Here is a 16172-nt window from a genome sequence, read left to right on the forward strand (position 1 = left end):
CTGAAAATCAGTAGTTTGGTTTGACAGTGATGCAAATTCTGTGAAAGAAGATTATGATGTATTAGGAACACTTGAGGCATATATTACTGCTAACCTGTTAAACCTGATTATTCCATGACTGTCAGTACTTTCGGAATTTAATGCAGGGGGAAAAAAAAGCACAAAAAATGAAACATACATTTTTTTCAAGTTGCCACGTTTAAGGTGTTTTTAGCTAAATCACTTCAGCCTGTCTTTCTCTGCCCTGTTAAAAGCAAGAATTATATTTCTGTGAAGCTTATAGTATAGTTCACAAATCTCTGTGTTTAATAGCTGTAAACTTTTGCCCTGTACCCTGCTGGGATGCACTGGTATGCTGGCTTTGTGCAGAGCTGGCACAATTTAAATCTCTTCAACAGGTAAAGAGGATAACTGCATTATGAATAAGTAGTAGTTCATCAAGAGGTGAAGAAAATGTATGTCTCATTGGATCCTGAGTTAGACTTTTTTGTGCTGACCTGTGGTAGTTAACCTAGTCTCTGAGGTTGAAACGGAAGTGCTTGCTATAGTTACTGGTAACAGTAGTAAGTTCTTGGTGAATGACGTGTCAAGGGAAAAAGTGAAGTCACTTGTTAAAGCTTCCTCATTAAGCATAACCCGCACCTAAGAAATCCTGTGTTGAGCTGATGCATGAAAATTAAATTTGAATTAATTACCTAGGAAAATGGGGTACCAGTTCTTCCTAATTAAGACTGCCTTGCTGGCAGATTAATCCAAAACCTGTGCATGATTTGTCCCTACTTTTCTGTGTCAAAGCAGTATAGCAGGAGCTGTGGGGCTCTCCAGGGATATAATGACTCAGTGGCATTAATGCAGCTCAACAGCCTCTCAGTGCATCAACCCTTCTTCATTAAATGCCTCACGATGTACCACTTCCTCTTGCTACCATTTGGTGAGTGTTGGAAGCTGGTTAGGAAGGGTGGCTGAGCAGTCTGCAGCTTAGGGGAGAGCTGCAGATGTGCAGATGAAGTGGAGCATCCAGCTGTTTCAGGGGGAACCAGATATATAATTAGCCTTTTCCCCTTAATGAGTTTTGCCTCTGAATCTAGTGGGCTGGAGCAGCCCAGTGTTTGCTCTGTCCTCCCCACTGCATGGTGCTGGGGAGGGGGATGCCTTCCTGGCCCCTTTTTGCTTTCTACACGGAGCTAGGAAGACCAAGAAAGCACTCATGCAGATGTGCTAATAAAGTTAGTGCTGGTGCCACTGAAGGGCTTGCCTTGTCTTGCTGGTGCCATGCTGTGGCTGCTGGAATGTGGTCACTAGTTGTCCCTGGAGAGTAAACATAACCTCTGTGTGTAGCATGGTGCTATGTGTGGACAGGAGACAGGGCAGCAGGGCGTGTGGCATTGTGCAGTATCTTATATCATCTTAGGGCAGCTTAAGGTTTCCTAGTTGCTGTGGCAGCATAATACTGCCTATAATTAAGGACAAACAAAACGGTGAATGTTTTAGGTATATCCCACTTTGCATTAGCCTGTAAGGAGGATAAATTAGAAGATAAGCCTGATTTAGTAGACTTTGTTCTTGGAAACTGAAATGACTCTCAAGACAGCATGTTTAAGAGCAGAACATCATTACTGGTATGATTGTTAATACTGCATCATACATTCACACAGTGCTTTATCGGCATATTGTAAGCCAGGCTCCCTGCTATGAAGAGCTCATCTGTGATGACTGTGAGACTGGTGGGACAGAGAGAGATGAGACACAGAGCTGTAGTTCAGCAAAGGGAGGAGGTAAAGAAATTGATGTAGCTGAAAGGAGAGAGAAAGTAGAATTTTCGACGTTGGCACGGCGGAGTTAGAACACTGCTGATAGTGTGAAAAATTCACCAAAGGTCAACAGATCTGTGTTCAGGATATGGCTATTCAATTAGAGAGGGAAGGCAATGAATGATCAGCCAAGGTGGAGAGGCTGTGGTGAGGATTTCAGAGAGCCTCAAAGAGGATTGGCTGAGAGAGTGGTGGAGACCAAGTGAAGCAGCATTGGGCATCTAGGAGTCGTTGCCCTGGAAGATGAAGGTTCCCTGCATAGAGGGTTAGATATCATGGTATGAACCAGAGGGATCATGCAAGGCATTAGTGTCAGGGAGATGTTTGGAAGGAGAAGCCCCTCCTATATAACACAGGTTACAGGGGTTGTGTGTGGGAGTAGGGTGGGCTATGATGGAGGTAGCAAAATGAGGAAAGGAGGGAGCCTTGTGCCAGCCAGATTGGCAGGAGGTATGAAAAGGAGGTGGCATTGAAAGAGGGGAAAAACAGATCTAGTGTTGTGGGGATCTCATGGTGAGGGTGGCATGTTGAAGAGTATGTTCTACATCTTTACTTCACCTTTGTAGTGAAAGTGGAATTGGGATACAACACACCCCTTGAGTTGTTTCACTCTGACCAGATGCCTAAAGTTCTTTATCATGTGAAGCTGCTCCTGGGGAGGGCTTTATTGATTATGATTATTGTCAGCCCTGAGCGTCTTGGTGGGTAGGAGGTTCTGGAACACCAGAAGGAGCACCCCCTGCCCCAGAGATGTGGCAACTTTTCAGGCTGCTTTAGGTGATTCAGTGCAGACTGCTGATGCAGCAGTTGAGTCCTGGGTTAGCTCTATATTCCAAGAAATTCGTGATGCCCAGGAGGAAAAGCAGAAGAATTTAAAATGGATATATCATGGATATGTCAGGAGAATCTGTGCCTTCAGAGCAACCCAAGTTTGAATTTTTTTGTGTGAGTAAACAGTGGTCAGTGGAAGGGAATAAGCTAGGGAATAATCTGAAGTATTTATGGATAATCTTGACTGGAGTCATGCAGATATTTCTTCCTACTTTATCCTGTCTCTGATCTTCCGTTTTCCTGAACCTAATGTTTTTTCTCTTAATGTAAAGATTTTTTTCATGTGATCCCTTCTTTTCTTTCTTGTTCATCTATAGCTGAATGCATCTGATTATTCTATTTTCCTGAATACATGGAATCTCACTGTTGTCTAGCCACCAGAGTCTCTCTCCTTTTGGCTTCTTCACTTCTTTCTGTCCCTCCTAGCTTGTCAAGAGGACCACTTTTCTCCCCCCTTCCCCCCCCCAGCCATCCTAGTCTGCCTGCCTTTTTTGGTTCCTGGATTCCTGAACACCACTGCTTGCTCTAACTCTGTTATTTGGGGCTCCTCAGCCTGGCAGCAGTGGCAGCTGTGCTGGTGGTTTTGCTGCAGTGGGAACAGAGCATTCCATAGGTAAAATGATAATGGTGACTTTCCTGTGTGAATGTAATTTGACAGTATGCACCTGTTTTGCAGCTTTAGAAGTGTCTTTCATAATAATGTATTTAACTGTTCGAATGCTTAGTTTAGCAGGCAAAATAGTAAAATCCGACTGATAGTTAATTGAATTTTTAGTTCTTATGGCTGACTTGCACTCCAACACTCAGTTTAGTGCATGTAGGGTGTGATTTGCAGGGCAGATGGACTTTCAAGTGATACTGTTTCTATTCTGAGCTAGACAGCTCTGCTTACTTGTGCTCATGGCAAAATAAGGCATCCTGCATTACCATTTGTAACAAAAATTAAGTGTCAAGCCAAAATAATGCGCCAGCACTATAGCTGCAGTGCTGGATCAATTGCAGGATTACTCTAAAGGTGCTTTTAAATTCTCTGTGAAATAGCAGTGAGTTCTGGCTTTCTGAAACTTCCCTCATCCTTCCCACTGAGAGGATGGAAGATGTTTCTTTTGGCAGGACATTTCGAAGAGCTTAGAGAGTATCTTGCTCAGCATCAGTTAGTGCTGCTTTGCCAGTGATGCTTTTGGGGTTGCCTTATGCTTTGTCGGACTATTCGTGTCATCAGTCTTGGAGGTCACTTATTAAGAAACACTGTCCTATGGAGTTTTAGTGGGAGGAAATGACTCAGTGGAAATTAATCAGTATAAAGTGAATCTAATCTGGATGCTATTATTGAAGTTAGTTGGAGTCCAAGGCAAGCTTCAGAACATTGTTTGATAATGTGTCTTGAGAAGTTCTTCAGGAGTTGCTTGTTTCTGCTGAAATTTGAAGTTGTTATCTGTGGGTCAGACATAGTCAAACCTCGATCTGCAGTGATGCAAGAACATGCATCTTGCGTTTTGCTGCTAAGTGCTATTTTAAATGGTGCTGCAATTTCAGCCCATTATACCTCTGAGAAGTATCATTTCAGAACTGATGTCAGTTAAATAAATCACAGGAACACTGGGCTTTAAGAAGCCCATGTGTCCCTCCTGTGTTTAAAAATACTTATTGTGTGGACATAACGACTTCTGTACTTGGGTGATTTCCAGTGCGTCATTTAAAGCTGTCAGTGACCATTTAATTTGCTAACAGTAGGAATAAGTAAGTATCCTCCTGAGAAGTTATTTGCTTGGCAGTATAGGTGTCAAGTCTTTGACTAAGCATCTGAAATAAAACCCAGCTGAAGTGGGAGTGGAGTCTCTGTGGATTTCCTAGATGTGCACTGGAATGTGGAACTGAGGGAGCTGGAGGTGATGAGAAAGGTATGTCGGTGGGAGTGGTGTGCTGGGGCAAAGGAAGGTAACCTGAAAACATAACCCACTCTAGAGCTTTTATGGTAAAGGAGGCTTTACAGTCACAGATGATAACATGTATTTGGACTGCTAGTTGTGATCAGAAATGTGAAAATACTGAATTTCTCCTTCATTCAGTCTCCCTCTTTTCTATCTAATATTTGCCTGAATCTAATGCTTCAGATGAACCCCTTGTTAGCACTATCCTGCGTTTTCTCTCTCATCTTTTCCATGCATGAATGTGCCTGTTTCTTCCCTGGAGCAGACTGAATAAACAGAATGCTTTTGCTGTTCATACCAGACTGTTTTTAGTGAATACCATGGAGTGTAATATCCTTTGTAACAAAAATAATTTATTGCCTGGAAAGTAATTTTGATACTGACTTCTTTCTATATACTGGGAGCTGATATTGCTGGGCAAAATTTTAAGTGATCTACTTAAGTAATTACTTCAATAATGAAGGGCTAGTTAGCACCATTGTTTCTGTTTCATTACTTTGTAGCTTTAAAAATGTCTTTATTACTTTTTCTTTATAGAGTACAAATGAGACTAGAATTTTATTTTCCTCAATCTGACTGTTTCATGAGTCTGTTTCGCTGGCAAATAAGTCCAACTTTCTTGCCTGAGGAGTGTGCTTAGATTGATGTGGTTCTGCCTGCTTTAGCTCAGTTAGTTCATGAAACAGAGTGAGGAAATATTGCTGGCATTCAGGTATCTGTATTTTCAATACATAGCTATCTACGCAGTGTGCAGCCTGAGAACTGACATATTTCTATATTAGGTGCTGACAGTCTTTCTTACATAAAGATTAACCTACACAGGTTTTCAGCAGTTTGTCATATGGTACAACTGTAAACAGCAAGTGTGGAAGTACAGCAATATGTTCATCCGCTCTTGCTTTGTTTAACACCGTTAGTGAATAGAGCTGGAAATGGTATGTGGCAGGCTGCAGTGACTAGATGTATATATATAAAAGAGTCAGTTCCCGGACCCTGGTCCTGGCTCCTGAAGCAATGTTCTTTGGCCAGAAGAGTGTCTTAAATCTGCAAGCTGAGGAGAGAATGGAGCTGACATGACTTGTGACAGTTTTGTAGCAGAAACCTCAGAAAATGCTGGTTTGGGAGAGGAATAAAATCGGTTGGATTGTGACAGTTGGTGCTCATGAAGATCTGCTTTTTGGTGTTTCTTAAACATGGGTAAATATAGAGAGGAGTCCTTGGTTTCCTACATGCAAATAGCTTGAATGCTTGAAAATGGGCTTCTTTTGTTGCTTCTGTTTAAACAATAATGTGTAGCTGGGAGGAGGGATCAGCGCTTAGGTCTATACAGCAAGAGGAATGTCTTTTCATGTCAGGGGTAGCCTGCAGTTTTGCTTTAACTTGTCATATTGCAGAGGTCTATTTGACTTCATCACAAATGGCCTTGAAGTGTGGTGCCTGAATTTGGATAAGTCTTGAATATTGCTCTTCAAAGCATGAAGCCAGAATTGTGTACCTCATGAAGATCTGAAGGTTGGAAGGACTGGGACTTCTTCATTTGTGAAAGAGAAGATTGAGGTGTGGTAGTGGTCTTCATACAGATAACAGCTGCTGCAGCAGAAGGAAAGAAGGTATTCTGCATGTCTGCTGGGGAGGTGGGGAAAAACAAGGAACGTAAGCTCCAGCAAGGCAGGCTTCTGAGAGATATGAGGTATGAAATTTCTAACAATAAGAATAGTTAAAAACTGGGACTGATTGCCTTGGGAGGCTGTGGACTTGCTTTCACTTGAGGTTTCTAACAACAAATACATGTTTGGAGTGAATTAGGTAAAGTTAATTGTGCCATGGAGCATTGGGAAAATGCAGATAACCTCTTGAAATCGCTTCTGGACCCATCTTCTCTGATCAACTATAAGCACTTGGTGTTCCTAATATGTCAACATAGCTGATTTTTCTTTCTGCCTTGCTGATTTTAATAAGAGATAGTAAGAGAAAATTAAGAGGTCACTCAAAGTGAGAGGCTAAAATTCAAGCTTGAATTACAAGATTATCCTCTGTGCTTATTGGAGATACTTTCTCCCATAATATTGGCTTGGTAAAGCCCCCACAGTATTAGATGTGATTTGACATTTTGCAGTGTTTCAGAATAATGATTTTCTGTTGAACTTTATTACCATCACGCATTATAAAAATGCTATTGTTTCAGCCTGTGTATTGTGGTCCAGATGAACTAATTATATATTGAGGAAGCTGAACCACTGAAATAAGGAACATTAATTGTTTGTTCTTCCTGGCAGTGCTTCTTGACAGCATTGCTGGGACAGCTAAGCAAACAAAAGTTTGGTGCTGTACTTGTATAATGCTACTAATATAAGAAAAGCCATTATATCTTCCTGAAGCTATATGTGCATCACAGGAACCTAGTAAGCTTGTTCTAGGGTGAAAGAACAAACCATAGCCTTAAATTTTAATGTATGTTTTATAGGTGACTCCTTGGACAGAATTTACTGTAGGGATACGGATGGTGCCTGTCCTTTCCAAACTTTAACAATAGATTTAGACATTTCCAGCTTTCTGTTTAATAATGTCTCTTTTTTGAACCAGATTTTAGTTTCAAATGCCCTTAGTGGAAACAGATAGTTTGGTTATTTTTAAGTTGGCTTGGGGTTCTGGGTAGCAACTGCACTGTTTCATTGTGCTACCTCTCTAATTTTAGAATGGCACATCAAACAGTAATGGCAATAATAAAAGTAATAATGCCAACCAAGTTCATTCTGTGGGTTGCAGAAGGCTCGGGACAGAGTGATGTAGGGTGTATTGTAGGACATCCGTCTATTTGTTGTCTCCTTTGACAAGTGATTAAGGAAACAATAACTGGAACTGAAAGATACAATTACAGACTGTGACTTTCCCGCTGCTTCCTTGGGAGCTAGTTTGCAGTGGGAAGGGCCTGGGATATTGGTTATGTGGTGGAGGAATGATGCTTTGTTGGGCTGGGAACTGGAAAAGTCTGGAAATGTCTTCAGAGTAGATGGATAGCCAGTGTAAACCTGTGTCTGGAATTTTGAAGGCTTTATAGAGGAATCAGAAGAATTGTTCAAGATATTTTAGGCTTGAGTTGTACAATTCTTTGACCTTGATCCTCTCAGTGAAGCCTTTAAGCAGTCTGACAATATAAATAATGGCAGTGGTCTCTAGAAGATAAGGCTGGCTAGTAACACTAAAACTTCTGATATTTAATGAGTCACACTGAAATGAGTGCACCGAAGTTTGCTTTTATTTTTGTCACTGGAGCTTAATAATGAGAAGCAGGACTCCCAGCTGTATTTCTGGCTTGTGGCGGTTTGTCCATAGATGCACCGTGTGATTGAAGTCCTCTGCATCTCTCTCAGCTGATCCTTTTCTAGTATTTGCCCCACATTTCACATCACTCTTCCTTCTGAAGTTTAATGCATTGCATGAAGATTTAAGCAAAAATTTTATAATTCTGTGTAGTTATAAAAGTTTTCAATCCTAGTTTTCTTTTTCATGGTGAAATTATGCCCAGAAGGAGCACTGTTCTTAGAGATTTAAATTGTGGTGTTTATTTTCACAGTTATAATGTGCAGAACGTGTGTGGTGAGTGTAAGCTAGAAGCAGCTTCCTACTATATCAGAATATATGAAATGTCATGTTAATCATATAGGCAGAATTTAAAATAAAAAATTGTATGGTTCTTTTAATAGGTGGGGTTGGTAGCTACTGTTGTTGCACAGTATTATTCCCTAGGTGCTTAGTGTTATGTCATTGACTGGCCGTGCTTTTCCTTACTGGTCTCATCCACGCACGGCAGAAAACCTAGTAATCTGTAAATTGTGTGGAGGAAAGAGCAGGTTAGAGAGTGTCCCTTGTCATTTGATATTTGAATGCCCCTGCATGTGTCATATATTAGTTTTATTTCCTATTGTGACACCTAGCTATGAGAAAAGAACTCTCCAGAGCATCTTAAAAGCCATCTTCTATTAAAGATGGAAAGAGTTAAGCAAAATGCAGGCAGTAGATCTCGCAGCGAGAGGTAAAAATAATATACACAGATGTGTCTCATGCTTTAATTGCAAGAGATTCATAAAAGTGTGGAGTTTTGTTTCCCTTGCAAGAATGTTTTGTAGAAGAGAGTTTGGTGGAGGTTTAATGGGGAAAGTGAAGGAAGGAAGGTGGAAAGCGTACATCTGTGTTAAAGCTGTGGCAAAATGCTTGGAAAATGCCCAGAAAAACAAATGACTGTAGTGCTTAAATTTTGCATTGTATTTCCTAGAGGTCATAATTTTCCCTGTGAGGAAACAGAAGTTGGTATTGGAGAAAGTCGGACATCCTCTTGTGGTGCTGAAGATGGATTTAAGGGCCTCCTGTGCAAGATTAAATTTGGGAAAAAGAAACAAATTGGGGAATAGGCATGACACTAATTAGGCTCCTACAGAAAGTTATCTTGTATGAACCCAACTTTTGTCTTTCTGGTGCTGGGTAAAAAGGGCCCAGATTATGAGAGCTTTGCCTTCATGGGACAAATTCCACCTGAGAAAAGGAATACTAGAGAAAAAAAGGACTGGAAATTTAAGTGTAAGTTCAGTAATGGGTTGTTGGATAATGACTGCAGAAAACCCAGCATTCAGGAGTGTCTCAGAAGTGGCTCCCTGTAAATACACACCCCCATGAATTTTGCTGAAGTAAGGAGTTTTGTGAAGCTGGGTTTTATTTAATTTAGTTGGACCTATGTCCAAACCAGCCTGGGCTAAATTTGGGCCTAATGAATACTTGGCTACGGTGCCACCAAGTATATTGGTGGTGGTGCAAGAAGTGCATAAGCATTGATGAGTCCTCATGTGGTGCTCTTTGCCTGGACCAGCCCAGGAGCTGAAGGAAAACGTATGAAGGGTGCTGCCCAGCTGGCTTTTGTCGTAGTTAAAGAGCTGACTGTGCTTTTTATAGGAGCTGAGGATGACAATTACTTAAATTCGTATTCAGAACATACAGTTTGATGTTTCATTTTGCCTAAATTGCCCTTTTCTTTCCATTAGGTCCTTAACTTTTCCCTCTTAGGGAAAGAAAATGGAGACCCAAACCAAACGCAACAAACTGTTTGATTTGCTGGTACAAGATGTCTGTGACGTCCCTACTCGAGGCACAACCTCATTTTAGTGTCAGGCAAAGTAATTCTTGCATTCAAACACGGAGAGGTTGTAATTAATCTTTGTGCACTACTACCTAAGTAGAGATGCTTTTAAAATGTGAACCACATTCATCATTAGCAGTGCAGTTGGCCTGTTGCCCATCAAAGCACAGATAATTTTCTACAACAGCTACTCCAGGTCCTCTGTTTTTTTTTCGGTTTCCTGTTATCTCACATGTACATCAGCAGTCCTTTTGCCAAATTTCTTAGTAAAATCATGGCACTGCAGACTCATAGGAAGAGGATTTATCAGCAGTATAGTAAATTGCTTTAACTAGCATATGGCGCTGTCCTTTGAACAACGAAGATGCAGAAAGTGTGTTAATACTGTTGGAAATGAATCACTTAGAAAGTTGTTCTGTCTTGGTGGAGAAGACAAGTTGTAATGGATTTGATATCTTCAATGTGCTTTTTGAAATGGTCCAATACTGTGTTACTGAACTGTTTTGAGAGATGCTTTACTTTAAAAAGGCTGACTTTTCTGTTTATTTGTTTATATATTTTGCTTAGCTTAGCCTTTTTGGGTGCATTTACACATTGAATTGTTAGCGCTTAGTTATGTGCCTGAATACACAATTCCTGAGTAAATTTGTCCTTTGTATATCATTCTTTATCACATATGTTTCCCGGAGGAGCTCCTTCAACCAGATCTATTGAAGGAATAATTATTTCATCAGAATTTAATGTATAACTTGATTGCACTTTGAAGACATTCTCTTGAGGAGTTTTTATCATTTCAACAAGGGATCATAGCATGTAAACAAGGAAATAAACATTATCTTTCATATTAATCAAGAAGATGATTAAATAATAACTACAACTGTTAATTGGTGCTTAGAGATAGAGGGTAATGACTGCCTTGAGTTTGACAATGAGAGTACCAACAGGTAGAGACTCTTTTCTGCACATAGAGCTGCATATACTTTAATTATAAAGCACAATAAAGCTGCATATAATTTAGGAAGCGTTACGAGTTTAATGTGCAGCTGCAACCATAGTGAAGTTAGGACAGCAAGCAAAGAGTTGCACGTTTCAAACATGTTTTCATACTGAGTGAGGGTTTTACAAGGAGATGGTGATTTAGGCAGTTAAATCAGTTCTCATTGCCACCAAAACTCCGAGGTTCTGTATAAACCCATGCTTCAGTATTTTTCTTCACTGTGGGACACAGTTCCTGCTGGTTTCAGGATGCAAAAGCTGCTTCTTTGCTCAGAGGCAAAAGTCCAGCTTGTCTCTCACAAGAGAGTGACTTCTGTCTCTCTCTTGAGTTTGGAACTAGAGCTTTATCTTTTCATCACCCAAATCTTCGTGTTTTTCTAAAAACTGCAGTGTTTGTAGAGACAGAAGTAAGCACGTAGGGGCTCTGCATCTCTAGAAAATCAAGTAGTAAAAAGATCCAGGAGTTAACACACAGATTTTGGAATACAGAGCATAGGACTGGGAATTCTGGAGAACTGTATTGAGAGTACTGTCCCTCATACTGACTAACTGCCTAATCTTGACCCAAGTGAGTAATTTTGCTCCTCAGACACAACCAGTTATTTGCACTGTAACTCATTAGAAGCTCTCAGTGTTCATTTTTGCTTCTAACCTACAAGCCAAGGAAGAACTTACTTAGCTTACTAAGCTGACTCAGCGTGAGATTTCCCGATGACTAGATTTGTGGCAAGGTTAGAGGTCTAGATTTACTCTGAATTAGGTATGTTAGCTAAATGCTGCCTTAATTTCTTTGTATATCTGTTGCTTATAATACTTCACAGATGCTAGCAACAGTGTGAACTCTCTGAAAAGTACTTGGAGATCCTGGGCTGAAAAGCATGATGAAAATATAAAGTACGTGTTGTATGAAGAGACTTCTTGTTGTCACATTTGTAAACTAATTTGCCCAAAGTGCCTTTATAATGCAGGCATGGCCCAGAGTGTGCTTTGTCCTCAGAAGACTTGTTGGCATCAGTAGTGTGGTGTCAGGTTGCCCACAGATGCTGGCAGTGTAACACTTGACATTTTTGCTGGCTTAACAGTCATTCAAAGTTATGTTAAAAGATAGTATGTATCTGAGGGTGGGCTCTTTACTGACAGTCTTAGAGTCAGATGACATGCATGTTATTCAGGTGGTAAAGCTCTCTTTGGCTTTGATAGAGCTGAGATTTCCTCCTAACTTCTACCCTCAGTTGCCCAGTGTGTGCTTACTATTACGTATATATATTTGTTCTATATAACTCTGCAGGGTGATTTTTCTCGTGTGGGTTTTGATGTAGAGTAGAATTTCTGGGTTTATTTCTTGCTATACTGTTTGGTGTTGCTGATGAGGAATAGCAGAAAAACTGATTATGTTCCTATTCTTATTCACGAGGAAGAATGTTAGAATTTTAATTGTATGTTTTAATTTTTCCTTTTTCTTCATCTTTTATGTTTTTAAATTCTGCATTTCAAAAGCAGGATTATTATCATTCAGAATATTAAAGCATGTCTTTTTAATAGCTTTCCTTTTTAATGTGTAAGAATGGAATTGAGGAGGAAAACCCAATCTGTCTTGAAGGAAATTCTCTGTTATCTAACGATTTTCAGTGCAGCCAACAAGAGAGGATCTTGTGCTCAGCTAACTTGACAGTTATCCTCTGCCTTGAGTAACTTGTAGAGTACAAAGAACTACTTTCTTAATGTTATCAAAACCGAAGTCCATCTGGTCCTGCCAGTGACAAGGCGATTATTTTAGCTTTTTATTGCGTCAGTGACATTTTAGCATTTTAGGATTTGGCTGTCAAGCTTTTAGGGGAAAAAGGGGAAGATAGATTATAGTTGAAGCTCTGTTAGGGGAGAAATTAACTGATTAATTTGCGAGTGATTTTTTAATTCATATTTCGTTCTGTTAGTCGCCTGATGGTTTGTCCTTATGAATCAGATTAGAAAGCAATGACTTGATTTGTTAAGCAGCCAGTGATGACAATGAGCATCTGTGTGTCTGGTCCAGAGTCCCATTGACATCTAGTAACATTGTCCTTTTTTGCTATTACTTTTATACAGAGCAGCACAGAAGCTTAACCTGTCTTCGAAGAGAAAGAAATTCCATCCGCCCCTGCCACACACACACGACTTCTCTATTTATGCTACTAACTTTAGTGGCGTCCTCCAGCTCTGTCCTCCCCCAGCACCACCATGCCTTCTGAGAGCTGTGTCCAAAATCAAGGACAACCCTGGCATTGGAAAGGTAACTCCAGATTTCGATTTTTTTTTTAATAGTTTTCTAGATGAATTTTAACAGAGCTTGAAGCTTTCAGCCTAAAACAGAGTTGCATAAGCTCAAGGGAAGTGTCTTGGGATACAGAGATAGCTGCAACTGTTTGACTGTGCCTGAGTCTGTTATCACCTATTGATTTTGGTAAGAGCTCGCAGCGTCAAAGCAGGTGCAGTGCTAGTGTGTTGGCTTCCTTGAAGCCAGTTAACATCACTGACAATGTTGGCAAAGACTGTTTTGTCTTCCCTCGGTTAAAGCAAGAGACAAGTTTTCCTTTGGCATCATTGGTCTAAGACTGATGACACACAGGCTTCAGCTTTGGCAGAAGTGCTCTCTGCACTGCCATCAAGGCTCAGCCACTGGTGCTGGTGCTGCTTGTCTGCTTGAGGTTAAGGAGATACATGGAGGGGCGCTTTGCTTCTCTCTGCTTCACATGCCTTTGTAAATTGAGTATGGAAATGAAGTAGCAAGAGAGAAATAAATGTCTCTCCATCTTAGGAAATATAGCACCTTTCAAATTGTAAAATTTGTGCTAATTTTATTTAAAATTAATTAAAATACAACCCAATTATTTAGGGCTTTATTCTTATTTCTAACTGTTTAATCACTGACACAGTAGAGTATGAATATATATTTACATAGGTTACAAGGGATTAGCCTTTGAAGATAAAATTGAAGTGTGTAATGTGCACAGAAGAGCTAAAATACACTCTGAGTAACAAAACAAATAATCATTAATATAAAGAGATTGTCAGTCTAAGTATCTATAGCTGACACTAGCTCACAGAGAATAGTCTGTTTCTTAAGGCAGTGTGTTTGTGCTAAATGGAAGATGAAGGAGTAAATGGGTCTATTTTCAGCAGATGGAAGCCCACAGTTGAAAATGTGGTTTCTTCTGTTTTCCCAGTGTATTGAAAAGAGTAGGTAGCATTAAATGGTGGGATGCAGCAAATGTGGCACAGTACTTTAGAGATTCCCAGGGAGAGGTGGGTTTGCTACAGAACATCCTTTCTATGTGTGTGTTTTAGCAGAGCCCATTTGTTGTGCCTGTGTCTTCTCTGTGAGCCTTAGCACTTGGCCATGGCACCAGGAATAACAGGAAGAGTGGCATTTCTGAGGCTCTTTGCCTTAGAAAGACCTTTAATGCATGCTTGTCCTTGTGCATACAGCTCAATAAAACTCTCTTTGCACTTTACCACACTTACGTCCCTGCAGCGAAGTGTAGCCAAGAGAGTTCAGCCTTATTCCTACACTTTCGGGGTGATGGTGGAGCTTACCAGCATGACTTCTGCCTCATGGAAAGCTCTGGTTTATCTGATATCTTCAAACAGATCAACAAAGTCTAGTAAAGATTAAGTGCATGATCCCAGCCGGCAGCAGATTATCTGCCTTAGGTTGTGTGCTCTACCCACTTCCTTCACTAGTGAGCACAGCAGAGGGCTTTCAAAGGGAAGTGCTCTATCAGAAAGTGGTATGGTAGTACCTTCAGCAGCTATGTGGCTCAGCTGTGTGAGCTTGTCCAACATGAGAGAGAGAGATAGATATCGCGTGATGGCAATGTCAATAGTATTTCTTTCCTGCCTGGCACACTACACCAAGAATTTCCAGACTTTATGGGTCAACAAGCTGCTGTTGACCCTTAAATGTCTCTGATGTTTAGGTCTCAGATGAAAATATTATTGAAGATACTGTTTGTTCAGGCCCAGGGTTCGAGCTGTGTCCTTCTTGCCACATACTTGTTGACCATGATTTGGAAGAATCCTGTCCTGCAGAGGATAAAAGCTCTCTGCTAATTGAATCAGCCCTTTAGTTCTTGAGTTAACATCTAGACCATCCAAATGGTGATGGGTTGTGCTAGTTACTAGTTTTAATGGTCCTCAAAAATAAAGTAAGTAGGCATCTTCTCTGATCCACAGTTTAAAATATGCAAATATGCAATACCTATTGTGTCTCTTAACCCATTCCTCTTTTGCAACTTTTTAAATTACAGTGTTTGCCTGTAGAAAAAAAACCCAAGCAATATAGTTTTTTGTAAAAGTTTAGTCAGTATAAATGAAATCTCATGTATCCTAATTCTTAGAACTTGTGGTTAAAGGAAAAATGTCAGTCCTATACAGATGTTATTTTAGTGCTAAACACTTATAGTTTTGCCTTCTCTGAGCAATGCCAAGAAGCTTTGGTAGCTTTTAGGTCACTGTGCAATAACATTCTTCATTATAATTTCCTCCTCACCGGCTTCTGCTGATCAAGATTTAGTCAGCTAGTATCTCGTTATAAGGTTGATAGAGCTACAGTAATTACCTTTCTTCCTGACTGCTTTAAGTATCATAGCAATTGAGAGAAGATCAGCAAATGCTGGCAGATGTGCTGTGGTCCTGTTAACTTCAGCCCCTCCTCTTCTAACAGCTTTTTTACTTTACGCTCGCCCTGGTTATCTTTTCCTGTGGCTTTTTCTTGCAGCCTGTACAAAATAAGTACAAGATATGCATAGGGGACAGAATCAGCGATTGATTGTGGAGAACTTTTTTCTACTGCAGCATCTGTGGCTGATGCTCTTCTTGGCTAGTTTAATCATTCCCAGGTCAGCGGTGTCCCTCGCTCGATTATTACTGTGTGGAGTGGGTTTAAGCTGCTGGTGGGTCAGCCTTTTCCTTCCTTACCTCCTGGCTTGCTGCTGTTTTGTCCTTCATGGTTAGTTTTGGCATGGATCACTAGTTCCTTGTTGGTTTCTGCTGTACAAGTAGGAATGTAGTACTAATGAGCTGCCTAATTCCCACTTAACTTCACCTTACTCAGCTGAGAATGACCCATTGAGGACCAATCCTTATTCTCCTCAAGAGGGGTGTTTTCTCTGAGCACAGATAGCTTGACAAGTGTTAATTCCCTTCTTGTCAAATGTTTTTTTTTGGATTTTTTCTTTTCAGAATGAGATTCTTTAGAGAAACATGCCTTTTCTTACTGTGAAGAAATAAAATTTAAGGATAAGAGTTAAAGTTATGTGAGAACGAAAAATAGAGTGACAAACTGGAAACCCGTGAAGTGGCCAAGATACTTCAATGGGAACAATGTGGCTTCTTATATGAAAAGCTGAAGTGGTGAATGATGTGTCAGCTCTGAGGAAACACTGTTTATATTAGGAGGGAACTAGTGCATAAGGCCTGAAGCCTGCAACAACTAAT

At 40.3% G+C, this 16172-nt stretch overlaps 1 protein-coding gene across 3 annotated transcripts in view; it reads left to right on the forward strand.

Moving 5' to 3' along the window:
- KIF26A (kinesin family member 26A) overlaps positions 1 to 16172 on the forward strand; it is a 102572-nt gene that overhangs the window by 59832 nt on the left and 26568 nt on the right. For all 3 annotated transcript variants that reach the window (XM_054068417.1, XM_054068415.1, XM_054068416.1), the window contains exon 5: positions 12783 to 12966. In XM_054068417.1, coding sequence (XP_053924392.1) covers positions 12783 to 12966 — 184 coding nt within the window. The remainder of the gene's footprint in view (positions 1 to 12782; positions 12967 to 16172) is intronic.

The sequence above is a fragment of the Cuculus canorus genome, chromosome 5 (assembly GCF_017976375.1).
Source record: "Cuculus canorus isolate bCucCan1 chromosome 5, bCucCan1.pri, whole genome shotgun sequence".
Taxonomy (NCBI): domain Eukaryota; kingdom Metazoa; phylum Chordata; class Aves; order Cuculiformes; family Cuculidae; genus Cuculus; species Cuculus canorus.